Below are 14,317 nucleotides of genomic sequence, written 5' to 3' on the forward strand. Positions count from 1 at the left end.
GATCTTTCCCATATCGCCACTGGTTTCAAGGTTCTGCAGTGAGGCGTCAGGGGGATAATAGAGGGGTGTTCTGTTGCTGCACTGTAGGGGGGGCACGACATACACCATGCATGACCCCTGCTCTCCAAGTCTTGTGATGAATGTACATAAATAACCACACCTAAAGACCCAAAGGGAAAAATGGGTCAGCTCTCACGTAGGCCTGAGGACTCCCCAAGTGGGTGGCCTTTGTATGGCCACTGGGGAGGACACGCAGGCTTCATTAGGTACATGTCAGGAGGCTGACGACACGGCTGTGGTCCTTTTGTATCAGACAGCAGATTAGAGTAGTAAGAGCTTTTGATCTGGCGCCATGCAGGAAAGAGCGGATGTGGTCCCTAAACCCAGGCAGCTTTCAAGCCTCTTCCTGGGCAGAGGTGCGGTCCTAAGAGCCAGAGACAGCTTAAAAGAAATCAGAGACAGGGTGAGGCCGTCCCTGTGGGTCCTGCCTACCAGATCCGTCCACTGCGTGGGGCCAGCGCGCGACCTCAGCGAGTGGCCCCTGCGGCTCGAGAGGACCTTACTGCGGTCGACTGCCGCCGCGCCGCCGCCGGGACCTTTCCCCTACTTTCCAGGCCTCACGCCCCGCCTCTAGCCCGGACCAAAACACGTGCCGCCTCCCGCCCCGACGGATCACGCCGCAGCCAGGCTCCGATCACGCGCCCCCCCGCGGCGCCCATTGGCCCGCTTCTTACCGGCCCGGCGTCGATTGGCTGGCGGCAGAGGGCACGCCCCCAGCAGGGAGCGGTGTATTTTGGTTTGCCCGCGCGCCCCGCCCAGGACCGCTCCCTCCGCGGCGCCCCGCCCCTCCCGGGCCGCGCGGAGGCAGAACCGCGCGGCAAGGAAGGCGGAGGTACGCGCTAGGAACAGACGCTCGGGACACCGCGGAGCGCTGCACACGTGCAGCCTCCGTCTCACGCAGAGCTCCTGCCTCGCAGCATTGCTGCCTGCAGGCTGTACGGCACCATGCACTCGCCGGGCTCCACCGATCCGGGCGATGCGCGCGCAGTAAGTGACGGGGCTGAGCGCGGGACGAGACGGGGGGACGCGGGAGGGATGGCGACTCCTCGCTGCGGTGGGGGCTGCGGCTGTGCTGTGGTCGGGCCGGGGACTGGAAGGCTCGGCCGGGTCGGGGTGGGGAGGGGGTGTGTTAGCGCTGCAGCCAGCCTTCAGCTTTGTCTCTTGTCCGCTGCGGCCCCGCCCGGCGCGGCTATTTCCAGCCATGACGTCACCCGAATCCAGAGGAGGACCGCTGTTGGTTGGGGGCGCGGCTGGCGGGAACTTGGGGGCGGGGCAGGGGCGGAGTCAAAGCAGGGGCGCAGCATGAGGGGGCGTGGTGAGAGCCGCTAGTTGTGTAGGGGCGGGGCCAAAGCAAGGGCGTGGGCAAGAGTGCTTGGAGGAGATATGGGGAGCTAGACGGGACCAAGGCGAAGGGCACGGAAACACCCGGCAGTAGCATAAGCGTGGGGTAAGGGCAGAGCCAAAGGTAGAGAGCTTGGTGAGAGCCTCCGGTGGAACTGAGGGGCAGGGCCAATGTAAGAGTGCTTAGTGAGAACTGGTGGGTGTTTATCTAGGGGCGGGGCAAAGGGTAAGCCAAAGGGAGGGAGTGTGGTGAGAGCATCTGGTGGGCGTGTAGAGGGAGGGGCTGTAGGTGGAGCCAAACTAAAGGTGTCTCAGGAGGGTGTGGCAAGAGTACCTGGAGGGGGTTATGATAGAATGAGTGGGAGCAAGGCAATAGTGTATCTTGATAGGCAGGTGTGCAAGAGTGTGGTTCCAGGAGGTGTGTCAGCCAAGTTTTGTGGGCTTGTAAGGGTAGGGCTGGGCAGGAGTTGGGGTCTAATCGAGAAGGGGTGTGGTAACTTGGCAGGAGTGTTAGGCTTGGGCCGAGGGACTGAGTGGAGTCATGGCAGGGACCTCTGTCGGAATGTGTAGGGTGAGGAGCAACAGAACCTGGCAGAAATGGGGGGGGGGGGGCGGAGAAGTGGTGCAGCGCGGGTTTCTGTGGAGAACACAGCAGTACATGGACTCAGGGGCCCCTACACATCCTTTCTTAGTATGAGGCTGGACATTCCACTTAGTGGGTCAAAATCAAAATATTCTCCCAGGAGGTTGTCTGGCCTCCATGACACTGGATAAGCCCCTTTGCAAAGGTACTCTCCTCATCTGCTCACTGAAGGGGGATCTGGACAGACAGGAAGTTTCCAGCTCAGAAAATATGTGTCTGTAGGTTTAAGTTTCTCTTTTGGAAAGGATGGGTTCCAATCCCTTCCTTCCTCCCCACTCCTTTCCCATGCTGTTCCTTTCATCTGACCTCCTAGTTTTCAGTAGTAACAAGTGACTTACTGTTTCTGAGTCTGCTGAGGAAGCAAGCGGCAGTCCCTGTGGACTGTGCCTGCATGGAGCCTAGGTTCAGCCACTGGGAATTAAGCTTGGGGTAATGCTTCCTTTCTTAGGGACACTAGTCTGGGCCTTTGGAGCTAGAAGATCTCACCCACCAACTAACTAGCTGCTTGGTTTCACTTGCTGCTTTGTTTATCTTTCCCAGGACACCTTCCTACTTACCACTTTGGTGTCTGCCTCTAGAGTTAGTCTTCAGCAGTTAGCCAAGAGATGCTTGGAGTTAGTGACTGTTCTGTTTCACAGCTGTGGGGATTGACTGCAGGGTCATGCATGAGGTACTCAGCCATTAAGCTATTGAGCCCAGGCTTGAAACCTTTTTAAGAATCAGGGGTTTTTGTTTTTTTGCGGAAACTGTTTCTCAACCAAGCCCAGTCTTCAGAGCTTGAAAACCAAGTTGTCTTGAGAGTCCCATTCGGGTCTTTTTATTCCAAGACAGCGTTTGTTGCTTTGTTAAGGGCGCTGCACATGTCTGTGGTTGATCCGCATGCCTGTCAGGGTAACCATCCCTTTATTCTCCTGAACTGAGACGCCACTGTGCTGTGCCGCCTTTAGGCTGACATCATGGGCATTTGTGAGTCAATCTTGGAGAGGAAGCGGCATGACAGCGAAAGGTCCACGTGCAGCCTCCTGGAGCAGACAGACATCGAAGCCGTAGAGGCCCTTGTTTGCATGAGTTCTTGGGGTCAAAGGTCCCAGATGAGACCCCTCACGCCTGTGTCCGATTCTGGTGATGTCACCACTGCTGTGCTTATGGACACAACTGCACCTGATCTACCAAAGGACTTTCATTCTTTTTCAACTCTGGTAAGAGGAGGTGGGGGAGAGAAGTATTTTTGTGAACTGCCTAGAATAGCTTAGGTAGAATAAGCTGAAAAACTTGTAAGGAGATTAAAAAATGATGCTGGTCAGGACGGATGCCAAAGTGTGAAAACTCCTCTCTCTCTCTCTCTCTTTTTTTTTTTTTCGAGATAGTGTTTCTCTCTAGCCATGGCTGTCCTGGAACTCACTCTGTAGACCAGGCTGGCCTCGAACTCAGAAATCCGCCTGTCTCTGCCTCCCAAGTGCTGGGATTAAAGGTGTGTGCCACCACTGCCTGGCTAAAAAACTCCTCTCTTAAAAGTGTTCTCTTGCCGGGCTGTGGTGGCGCACGCCTTTAATCCCAGCACTTGGGAGGCAGAGGCAGGCAGATCTCTGAGTTCGAGAGTTCGAGGCTAGCCTGGTGTACAGAGTAAGTTTCAGGACAGCCAGGACTACACACAGAGAAACCCTATCTCGAAAAAAATAAAAAAAAAAAGTGTTTTCTTTTTAGTGGTGGGTCATAACTTGCTGACAGATGCTCAGGGATGAGGCCTGTAGGTGTTGCAGAAAGGTGGATTATGCAGGCTTTCTGGGAGTCTTAAGATAGGATCTTGAGTTGTCCCAGACTAGAATGAGGCATTGTGGGAAACAAGAACACATGTACTCTGACATCAGACAGTCTTTAGCCTAGTGGAGACATGTCACCTCTGCCTTCTCGTAACAGCCAACTAGTATAATTTGGAGTTGGTAAATCAGTATTTTATTTTTAGGTTTTAACTTACACCACCAATGATAGTGCTTCGTGGGCTGGAGAAGTCAGACTGTAAGTTGCAAGCAATAGAAAAGCTGAGAGCTGACTGCCTAGGCTGGGGGCTTGAACTGGAGAAGTGTAGGGAAGGTATACCTGGAGGAGTAGGTGGTAATAAGGACTGGAGGAAATGGGGGGACCTCATGGTAGCCCCTCAGGTTTTCAGGCTTGGTCCTTTGTGAGGGGCTGAGGAACTGCTGGGAGCGTTTTTCCGAGACAGGGTTTCTCCATATAACCCTGGCTGTCCTGGAACTCACTCTGTAGACCAGGCTGGCATCGAACTCTGAAATCCGCCTGCCTCTGCCTCACAAGTGCTGGGATTAAAGGTGTGCGCCACCACTGCCCAGCTAAGAGCTTTTATTTTAAAGTATGAATCTGTTTTCTTTTTGAAGTCTGTCTAGTTAAATTGCTTGTTTCAGTAGTTATGCATGTCCTAGGGTAGACGCCACCCTTCCTTCCAACAAGACATATGCATGGTTGGGAAGGGACAGTCCATATGGGGAGAAGTGGGAACAGCAGGATCCCCAGAGACCCCTTGGGTCAGCTCAGCACAGTCCTCGCCGCAGGCAGTGGGAGCAGTACAGTCAGATAATTTCCTTGCAGCTCTTTTGACCAAAACAACCTTTGACGTGGTGCTTTTCTTTCTTTCCCTTTTTATTTTAAAAAGTGTATAACTCCTCCTCAGAGCCCAGAGCTCACGGAGCTGTCAACAGGAACCCCTGTTCCTTCCCAAGTAATTAATTCCAAAGGATGCATGGTCACTGCCATCTCCCCATCCCCTACTGGGGGCCCCAGAACACTGAGCAAGAGGGAACCATTGGAGCCAGCCTCAGGGTCCTCCTGCAGGGCTGTGATGACAAGTGTGATCCGTCACACTGGAGAGAGTCCTATTCCCACATGCTTTCCAACTGGGCCAATTCAAGAGCAACAAGCATCTGACAGCAGAGAAGGACAGGAACGCTTGCTGGACCACCTCGAAGCCTTGCAGGACACACGCCTGGCAGGTGGTTTACTCGTCACTAGCTTGGTTTCCTGTCAGCCTTGCTTGCACAACGCTGGTGGCCCGTTCCCCACTGACAAAGGCCAACAGACAGGATGGCCCGCTGCTGTTCAGACCTGCTTACCAAAGAATCCTGACAGTGACTTGTCAAGAAAAACCACCCCTCTTATTTCTGTCCCTGTCTCCAGTCCCCCTGTCCTTTGCCAGGTGATCCCTGTGGCTGGACAGAATGGCATGTTCTCAGCGTTTTTGAAGCCGCCTACCCAGTTGCCTGCAGGGACTGTCAAGCCCATCCTACCCCAAGCTGCTTCTCTGTCTCAGCCTGTGTTCATGGGCCCGCCTGTGCCTCAGGGAACTGTGATGCTGGTCTTGCCGCAGAGCACCTTCCCCCAGCCTGCTGCCTGTCCATCCAGTGTCATGGCCATTGGAAATACCAAGCTGTTGCCCCTTGCCCCTGCACCAGTGTTCGTTGCCTCCAGCCAGAACTGTGCCCCTCAGGTAGACTTTTCCCGAAGGAGGAACTATGTTTGCCATTTCCCAGGCTGCCGGAAGACCTACTTCAAAAGTTCCCACCTTAAAGCTCATCTTCGCACTCACACAGGTAAGTGGTAGGGCATAGAAATTAAGTTTGGGTCTTCCTCCCGTCCCCATGCTCCCAGAAATAAGACTCAGACTCAAAATATACCTACAAATACCATGACCATATAGCTAAGCGCTACTCTGACTAGATGTAACTTAAAAGGACCCAATCATTTTCACCTTCATTCTGCCACATGGCTGATTACTTGTGCTCTGATACCATGTCTACTGCCACCAATGAGGATGTGCAGTTCAGTTCTCTGTGAAAGCAGCTCAGTCTAAGTGTGGGTGGCTAGTGGCTTCCCTAACAGCCGGAGAATATAGTAGATCTTCCCAGGTGAATCTTCTGCCTGGATCTTTCCCAGAATTCTCTCTCATCCCAGATGTCTGACCTCCTGTTTCCTACCTAAACCGTAGGCCATCAGATTGGTTATTGACAGGTACCATATCCATAGCCATGAGATAGTCTTTCTACAATGGGGTGCCTGATGTGATGGAAGCACACTTCAAGGGAGGAAAGCTCCCTGAGCCTCCTTTAAGAGAGGCAGGTACTTGCTGGAGGAGAGGACGGGGGTTTGTGATGACTTTAGGGTACTCTTCACCTTACTCCAGTAGGCATCAGTAAAAACATCACTGTGACTTGGACGTCTGTTCAGACCATCAAAGTTCATACTGTAGAGTGTTGTAAGAGTGTAGGGGTTTTGCCTTTATTTTTGTTGTTTGATTTTGCTTTTGAGACTATAGTTTTATGTTAAGACGTCGCACAAGAAGTTTCAATAACTTGAGCTTATTTCTTAAACATTCTTTGGCCATTACATTAGGGTACCCACTAGCCATATGCACTTGAAATGGGCTGGTCGGACTGAGAACTCATTAGTTGATGTTTTATACTCACAGCTTCATGATCTGGTGACTGTCATGCTGTTCATCAGGGCCACTGAGCGCCTCCTGGCAGGAATCACTTGGTAGAGTAGCACAAGCATTTCTTAGGTGCTCTGTGAGTTGATGTGTCTGGCATTTTTAAATGGTCCCGTGGCTACATAGTCTAGTCTTCATGTTAAACCTGACTTTAGAGAATCACGTATTTACATGTAAGCACATTCAGGAAAGCATGCTTCCTCACCTCAACCCTGAAACTTCACCCCTTGGTCCCATTAGGATGTCTGGATCGAGGACTACGATCCAGGAAAGGCCTGGAAAGAGTTCCTGCTGTGGTTTTTTATTTCAAGCTAGGTTGATACAAGCTGGCTTCTAATTAACACAGTGTACTCTGGCTGTGGCAGACTCCACTTCAGAATGGTGTGCAGCCTGGTGTGCAGACATTCCAGATAGAATTGTTCCTCGTATGCCAGCGCTGAGGTTGGCTTTAGGATGCAGACCTTACAGCTGTCCTGGACTTGTCTCCTTGTCAGGGCTAACACAGGCTCCTTTGTCCTCATCTCTCTGCCATTTCCATAGTCAGCCTCAGCCCTCTCCAGGCTCTGCCTATTGATCCTTTCAGGGCCTGTCCCACATCAGTTGAGTGTTTGTTGATATTCGTCCTCTTTGACCCCGTGGGTTATTGTGTGTCTTACCACCGTTTCCTATGTTTCTTCATTTCTGCATTGTTTTTACAATTTTAGGATTTATTATCATCATCATCACTATTACTACTGCTACTATTTCTGTTTTGGTTTGGTTTTTTTAAGACAGCTTTTTTTTCTGTGTAACCATGGCCATCCTGGAACTTGCTCTATACACCAGGCTAGCCTTGACTTCAGAAATCCACCTGCCTCTGCCTCCTGAGTGCTGGGATTAAAGGGGTGTGCCACCACTGCCCATTATGTCTCAGTATGTGGGTATGTGCATGTGAGCGCAGGGGCCTGTGGATGTGACCCCTGGAGCTGGAGTTCCATGTGATTGTAAGCTGCCTCTGTGAGTCCTGACATCTGCTGTGGGTGTGCTGCAAGAGCAGTGTGCACGATAAATCATGGAGCCTCCCCCCTGCTTTATCATCACTTACTTAGCTAAACTGGATGTGAATTCCTGGTGTCACACTCGTAAATGATGGCCAACCGCCTTTAGCAAGGTTGTTCTGGTAGTTGTGTCAGATGAAGGAGCAACCTGGAGTGTTCACATGGGCTCTTTGGTATGGTAAACCCCCATTTTTTGCTTGGTCTATCCAGATGAACTTTACATCAGAGCACAGATGGCAGATTTGGAGAGGTGACAGGGTTTCTGTGTTTGCTCAGTTTCCCTAGGTAGAAATACTGACAGACTCACAAAACCTGAGATCAATCCAGTTCCTTCTGTGCTTCCCAGAGAACTAAGTTCAGTTTAAGCAAGTGTGAGGCTCTAAGGAGACCGCGGCTTTTGCCACTCACCAACCCTCCGTAGAGTCTTCCTAAGCACAGAAAATTCAGGTAGGCTTGCTTGAGATTATGTTTCAAGTATTTCTTTAAACCTGAACAATATTTAAATGAATAAGGTCAGATGAATGGGTACACCATTTTGGCTGCATACAAGGAATTTTGTAAATCGTGTGCCAAGGGGCTGGCATTCTCTGCAACTCCTGGGCACTGTGTATGCTACTAACCTTAGGAGAGCAGGGGTAAGAAGGGCAGCTGTCTGGGTCTGCTTTTTGATGTTCTGATGGTATCTAAGACAGTGATACAGAATAGTCCACCAAGCTCCAGGCTCTGGAGCTGAGAGTCTAAAAGTTGTGTCGCTCAGTTATCTGTAAGATCTTCCCAGTGTGGCTGAGAATATCATCTAGTGCAACAGGGTTAGTATGCCTGAGAGCTTGCTTTCCTAACAAGGCCACTATTGGGACTCTGTTAACCTGTAATTCCAATGCTCAGGACCCAGTCAGTGACCAGTGATCCTACTACCTCTTAAGTATCAGTGATGTATGACTTCAGAATTACATTTCCAAGGTGTGAAGTTTGGGGTCATAGTCAAGCCACATCAGCCACCTTGCCTTGACGTGGAAGATTCTGAAATCCACAGGAAACGAAGCCTTGCTGCTGGAGTTTCTGTTAATTCAACTCAGATCTATCAGAATTGGTGTCTCTTGGTACCTGCTAAGGGAAATCAATGGAGACAGATCGCATAGCAGTATGTAGCTGTCTAACAAATCATCCCTCAAGCATGCAGTCCACGATTGCCATAGTCAGGTAGGAAGGCGGACGGAGGCTTCAGGATACAGAGAAGGGCCTGGTCCCATGCTGGCTGGAACGGGAGTTTGTTGAAAAGGGTCTACTTTCTGCCTGAAGGATTCACTACCTTCATAACTCCAGGAAGATAATATGACTCTGAGGCACTTGCTCTAGAGCTTCTGACAAGAAAGTGTCTATTAGAAATAGAACACAAGCTGGGCAGTGGTAGTGCACGCCTTTAATCCCAGTACTTGGGAGGCAGAGGCGGGTGGATTTCTGAGTTCGAGGCCAGCCTGGTTCCAGGACAGACAGGGCTACACAGAGAAACCCTGTCTCAAAAAAAAAAAAAAAAAAAAAAAAAAAGAAAAGAAAAAGAAAAAAGAAAAAAACAAAAGAAAAAGAAAAAAGGAAAAAAAGAAAAGAAATAGAGCACAAGCCTTGGTATTGATTGCCATTGTCAGCGTGACAGGACCCAGGATTACCTAGTAGACTGGACTGGGCCTTGAGGGAGAAGGTTTAATTAGGTTAACTGAAGTGGGGAGACCCACATTAACTGCGATTCTGGATTGGATAAAGGGAAGAAAAGCAAGCTGAGCACCTGATTTCGTTTCTCTCTGCTTCTGGACTATGGACAAAGTATGACCAGCTGCCTCAAGCTCCCCCCACCATACTTTCCTCAGACTGAGCCAGAATGAGCACTTCCTTAATTAGCTTTTGTCAGCACCACGGAAAGTAACTGATGCAACCTGTTTGTCAGTGTAATAAAAAATGTGGACAGAAACCAATGATTCTAAAAAATCTTAAAGCCCCTTAGAAGGACTTTTTAGGGTATGTGCAGTTTGTCCTTAAAGAAAGAATTATTTCTTTAAAGAATTTTTCTCCCACATCTGTGGATGGTAGTCAGCTGGTAGAGTACCTACCTAGCATGCATGACGCACCAGGGTTAACCCCTAGCATGTAAAGTTGAGGAAGGTGGTACACACTTGTAATCCTAGCACTTAAGAGGTAAGTTAGGAGAATCAACTTCAGTGTCCTTCCTGCTACATGGCATGTTCGAGGCTGGCCTGGCTGGCCTTCATGAAACCCTGTCTCAAAAAAAAAGAAAAAAAAAAAAGGCATTTTCCAGAGATAGGAAGATCTCTCAAGTTCTCAGATAGCCTGGGCTATACTAACCAAGACCCTATCAAAGACAAAAATATTCAGGATGTTGGATACACCTTTAACCCCAGTACTTGGGAGGCAGAGACAGATCTCTATGAGATTAAGGAGTTCCAGGCCAGCCATGGCTACATAGTGAGACCTTGTCTCAAAAAAAGTCTTCCCCAAGTATAGTAGATTTGTCTTTATTTTAAAATGCTTCTTCAAAGCCAGGGATGGTAGCACATGCCTGTAATTCCAACACTTAAGTAGATTACAAGTCCCAGGCCAGCCTAGGCTACACCATGAGTCTCTGTGAAGCAACATGCATGTGTACGTGTTAATTTTTTGAGAGATTAGCCTAATTTGATACCCATGGGCTTAGGAATGCATTGTGGAGGGTTGGCTGAGTTGTGAGCCACCCAGGGCTAGAACAGCAAGTATTAGTCTTCTGCCGTTTGATGAACAGACCTGTGGGCAGCACTCGTGGATTTATCAGTGAGTGTGCACATTTACTTTAATGCAATGTCCTTCCACTAGGGGAGAAGCCTTTTACCTGCAGCTGGGACGGCTGTGACAAAAAGTTTGCAAGGTCAGATGAACTGTCTCGACACCGCAGAACTCACACTGGAGAGAAGAAGTTTGTGTGTCCTGTATGTGACCGGCGCTTCATGCGGAGTGACCACCTGACAAAGCATGCTCGTCGCCACATGACAACCAAGAAGATCCCAGGCTGGCAGGCAGAGGTGGGCAAGCTGAACAGAATCACCTTGGCAGAGAGCCCCGGGAGCATCCTTGAACCCTTGCCAGCCTCTGGCTGAGGGGTCCTCTGTGGCATCCATCACCTGTGGGCTTCTTCGAAAGCCTCTTCAGGAATGGAACCTGTGTGTTCCTCTCCAAAAATAAACATGGTCTCTGGGCTGTTGAAGTGAGGAGCTGGTTCTGATGGAAGTATATTAATTTTACTTTTCTGGTTGGGACCCTGTTCAATATCTTTTGTAGTTTCAGAACTCTGTCTGTCTCTGTGTTTATCTCTGTGTGTGTGTGTGTGTGTGTGTGTGTGTGTGTGTGTGTGTGTCTCTCTTTTGTAAGGAAATGGAAGAAAATTTGATCTAAATCACCAGCACTCAAATATTTCTGCAATAAAGTTTACAAAATCTGGACTTTTTTTTTATACCTTTCTATTCATGTTTTGTAGAAATGTGACAGGGTACTAATTTTTATACTTTTTATAAAAATATTTATATTGTGCTCAAATCACCAATTTGTGGATAGACAGTTTTACAGCCTTCTTTTCCATGTTTTATAACAAAGTTTTGTAATAACCCTGCTTAAGAGTAAGCCTGGTAGTTAGTCAGAAAGAAACAAAATAACAAGTTTGTTACCAGCCTTTTATAGTGAATGTTTTAGATCAGATCTGGTTAAATAAAGAACTCTTAAAGGGGAAAAATAAACTTTGTAGTTAGCTTCTTTATATCAGTTTCAGGGGAAATTCTAGCAATTGATCCTGTAGCTTACAGAACTAAAAAATTGTGGTTGGATAGAACTAATCATGTGAGTCTGACGTCCCTGTGGAGGACGTGCCCAGGTCTGCCTGGGCTGCTGGCCATCTGAGCAGGGCCAAATGTGGAATGTTGACTTCTGGGCCATCTGTCTTGTCTGCTAAGAGCAAATGATCCCGTGTCCTGTCTGTACTTATGCACCAAAACCAAGAATGTAGACGCAGAAACTTTGTAGGTTGCCCGTTCTGTTGTGGTTTTGTACTGCATGCTGGATTGAATGACCACACAGAGAAAAGGAAATGTCTATATTGGTTGGCTAAACTTCCCACAGAGTGCAACTTCCACAAAGCAAGGCCTTTGTGCACAGTCGGCTCTGGGGTTTGGATGCCTTTCTTATTATGGACAAAACACTAAGAAATGTGTCACTAAATGGCAGTGGCTGCCACCCAACTGCTTTTCCAGTCATTATGTGTGAAGAAAATGATTTTGCTCAAATAAGAAGACTTGAAATGGGGATTTTGTAGCTTACCTGAAAACAGATCTCGGACACTGCTTTTACGCCTCGTGAGCCTGTATCCTGCATCCGGGTGATCACAAAAAATGGTTTTAGTTAAATTTTGGGAAGCTCAGGCAATACAGTAGTAAGTATGAGAACAGGTGTATTGTGCCATTTGGGCACCCTGAGAATATTTTTGTGTGGTATGTATTAGGTTTTGTATTTGCCTTTTAATGGTTGGCATTTAACTTTATTAAATGATGCAAGGTTGAAATACTAAACAGCTAGATAAAATGAGGTTTCTGTGTTCAGGTCTTTGAGCCTTATATAACCATTACGTGGTCATACATTGTATGTTACTTGATCCTTGTTAAGCTGCCTTTGGTAGCCGAGTTCTGTATGTACATGTGTTTAGGAACTGTCCAGACAGCTCTCCAGGCAGTGTTGCTATTGTCTTTCAGCGTAATGGAGTGCAGGAGAACTAACTGTATATAGCTAACGTGTGTCCCAGCACCCTGGTCCTGTCCTCCTGTCTTAAGTCAGCATCCACACTGGTGACCGTGTAAGTGAAAAATGGCATCCAGTTTGGATGTCTTTTTTCGTTGTGACATGCAGAGTGATGTCCCTTGTCCTGGCATTTCTGTGGGTAATGGAAGGCCTTGGAGTGTCTGGTCCCTCATCACAGAACTTTCTCTCACCAGTATTGTTTCTAAATGACGGATGTGTTGAAATACCATTAGGTTTCCATTTCCTAATTAGATGTAGAAACCCCTTTTCTGAAAGAGTCCCCAACATTTGTCTACTGAAAGACTAAGTTGGAAAACAGTTCCTATCTGCAAAGGACTCCTGAGCCCCAGAGCCCCAGGAGTGGATGCTCCCTTGAGGGCCCTCCCTGACTCCCACAATGTGGTGGTGACCCCAGTGCACTTTATCGCTTGAGAAGTTCTTCTTGATTTGATTTTTTTTTTACTTTGTTGAGCCTTTCAGTAGTTTTAGTAATAAAAATTTAAATGTTAACTACCTTTGTTTTATGTAACAGACTTTGGCTTATTTAAATGAATATGTGTAATGTAACTTTTTTTTCTTTGAATCGTATAAAACTTTCTTGGTTCGCAGATAAGACTTGAGTGCTGTGTGTATAACTGTGTTCATGTGCGTCTGGACGATTCATTATGTATTAGCCTAACTTAAACTCTTCTTTTGGGTGGTCTAGTCAGTTTCACAGAAAGCAATACAGTGGCAAAGAACTCAATCCATAAGGATCTTTGCAGCCAAGTTGTGGCGGTTTGAACATTCAAATAACAGTAGTAATATAATAGCTCTTCCAAGTTTGCCTCACAGTAGTGGAGACTGGCTTCCATCTCCACGGTACTAGCCATCCACAGCGAGGGTCAGGACAAGATTCCCTGTGTGTCCGCCCTCCCCCACCTCTTGACATCATGCTGGACTATGTGATGCAGTAGACGCATCAATCCAGCCCCACCATAACCTTGGGAGGCTAAAGACATGGACTCCATTGTTCCCAAGAGACCATGTGCTGGGGAGCAGGGTGAGGTCTTTTTTGTTGCTCCTGGGCTCTTGTAGACAGGGACTGACCTGGGGTCATCTGGGTGTGAATGCAGACAGCCACCCTTCCTAATGAGTGTCTGAGACTTACCCTTCTATCTCTGCCTCCTGGACACATAATATACCTTACCTCTCTTGCTTATTTGTCCAGGGCCTGGCCACACTAAGCCTGGCATGGACTGTGTCCTCTTGTCTGCCATAGACATTCCACAAGAGGAATTGCTCTTGCAGTAATCTGGATTGTAAGTAGTCTAAAAACAATAGGAGCTTCATATATGCCTCATCCTGAGTCACCAGCAATTTTGAGGTGCAAACCGTGGGCCAACTTCTTCCATGGGTTCAAGTGCTTTTGTCTTTCTCAGGGCCTCATGCCCTAGAGAAGGCAACTCCTCCTTGCCAGCACTGGAAAAGGTTTCTCTGTGTAGCCCTGGTTGTCCTGGACTCTACACATTGACCCAGATGCCCTGGCAGATGGGGGAGAAGGTAACACCCCCTTCTTTCCCTGTTGGTGGTCTCCTTCCCCAAGAATTAGCATAACCTTTGGGGGTGGTTTCTTAGCCTCCAGCTGGACTTCTGGCCTTTCCAGACAGCTAGTGCGTCTCTCAAGACCACATGGTGTTACCATTGAGAGTTGAAACTGACCTTGGGAAGCCAAACCTGACCCCAGTACCACAAGCAACCACGCACTTCAGTTTCTGGATGTGCGGTTTTAGGACCTATCCTTCCAGTCTCCTGTGGGACCTCATCCTGAATCACCAGCAATTTTGAGGTGCAAGCTATGAGTCAACTACTTCTTGGGGTTTAAGTGCTTTTCTGTCTTTCCCAGGGCCCCGTGGCCTAGAGAGGGCAACTCCT

General features: G+C 48.5%; 1 protein-coding gene across 1 annotated transcript; it reads left to right on the forward strand.

Moving 5' to 3' along the window:
• The first annotated feature begins 898 nt into the window (after positions 1 to 898).
• On the forward strand, positions 899 to 12,916 carry Klf11 (Kruppel like factor 11). The gene is made up of 4 exons (XM_028777776.1): positions 899 to 1,047; positions 2,992 to 3,243; positions 4,713 to 5,646; positions 10,439 to 12,916. Exons 1-4 carry the CDS (start codon positions 1,006 to 1,008, stop codon positions 10,717 to 10,719), a joined length of 1,509 nt encoding a protein of 502 aa, XP_028633609.1. The 5' UTR covers positions 899 to 1,005; the 3' UTR covers positions 10,720 to 12,916.
• Positions 12,917 to 14,317: the final 1,401 nt, after the last annotated feature.

The sequence above is a fragment of the Grammomys surdaster genome, unplaced genomic scaffold (genome assembly GCF_004785775.1).
Source record: "Grammomys surdaster isolate TR1022 unplaced genomic scaffold, NIH_TR_1.0 314, whole genome shotgun sequence".
Classification (NCBI taxonomy): domain Eukaryota; kingdom Metazoa; phylum Chordata; class Mammalia; order Rodentia; family Muridae; genus Grammomys; species Grammomys surdaster.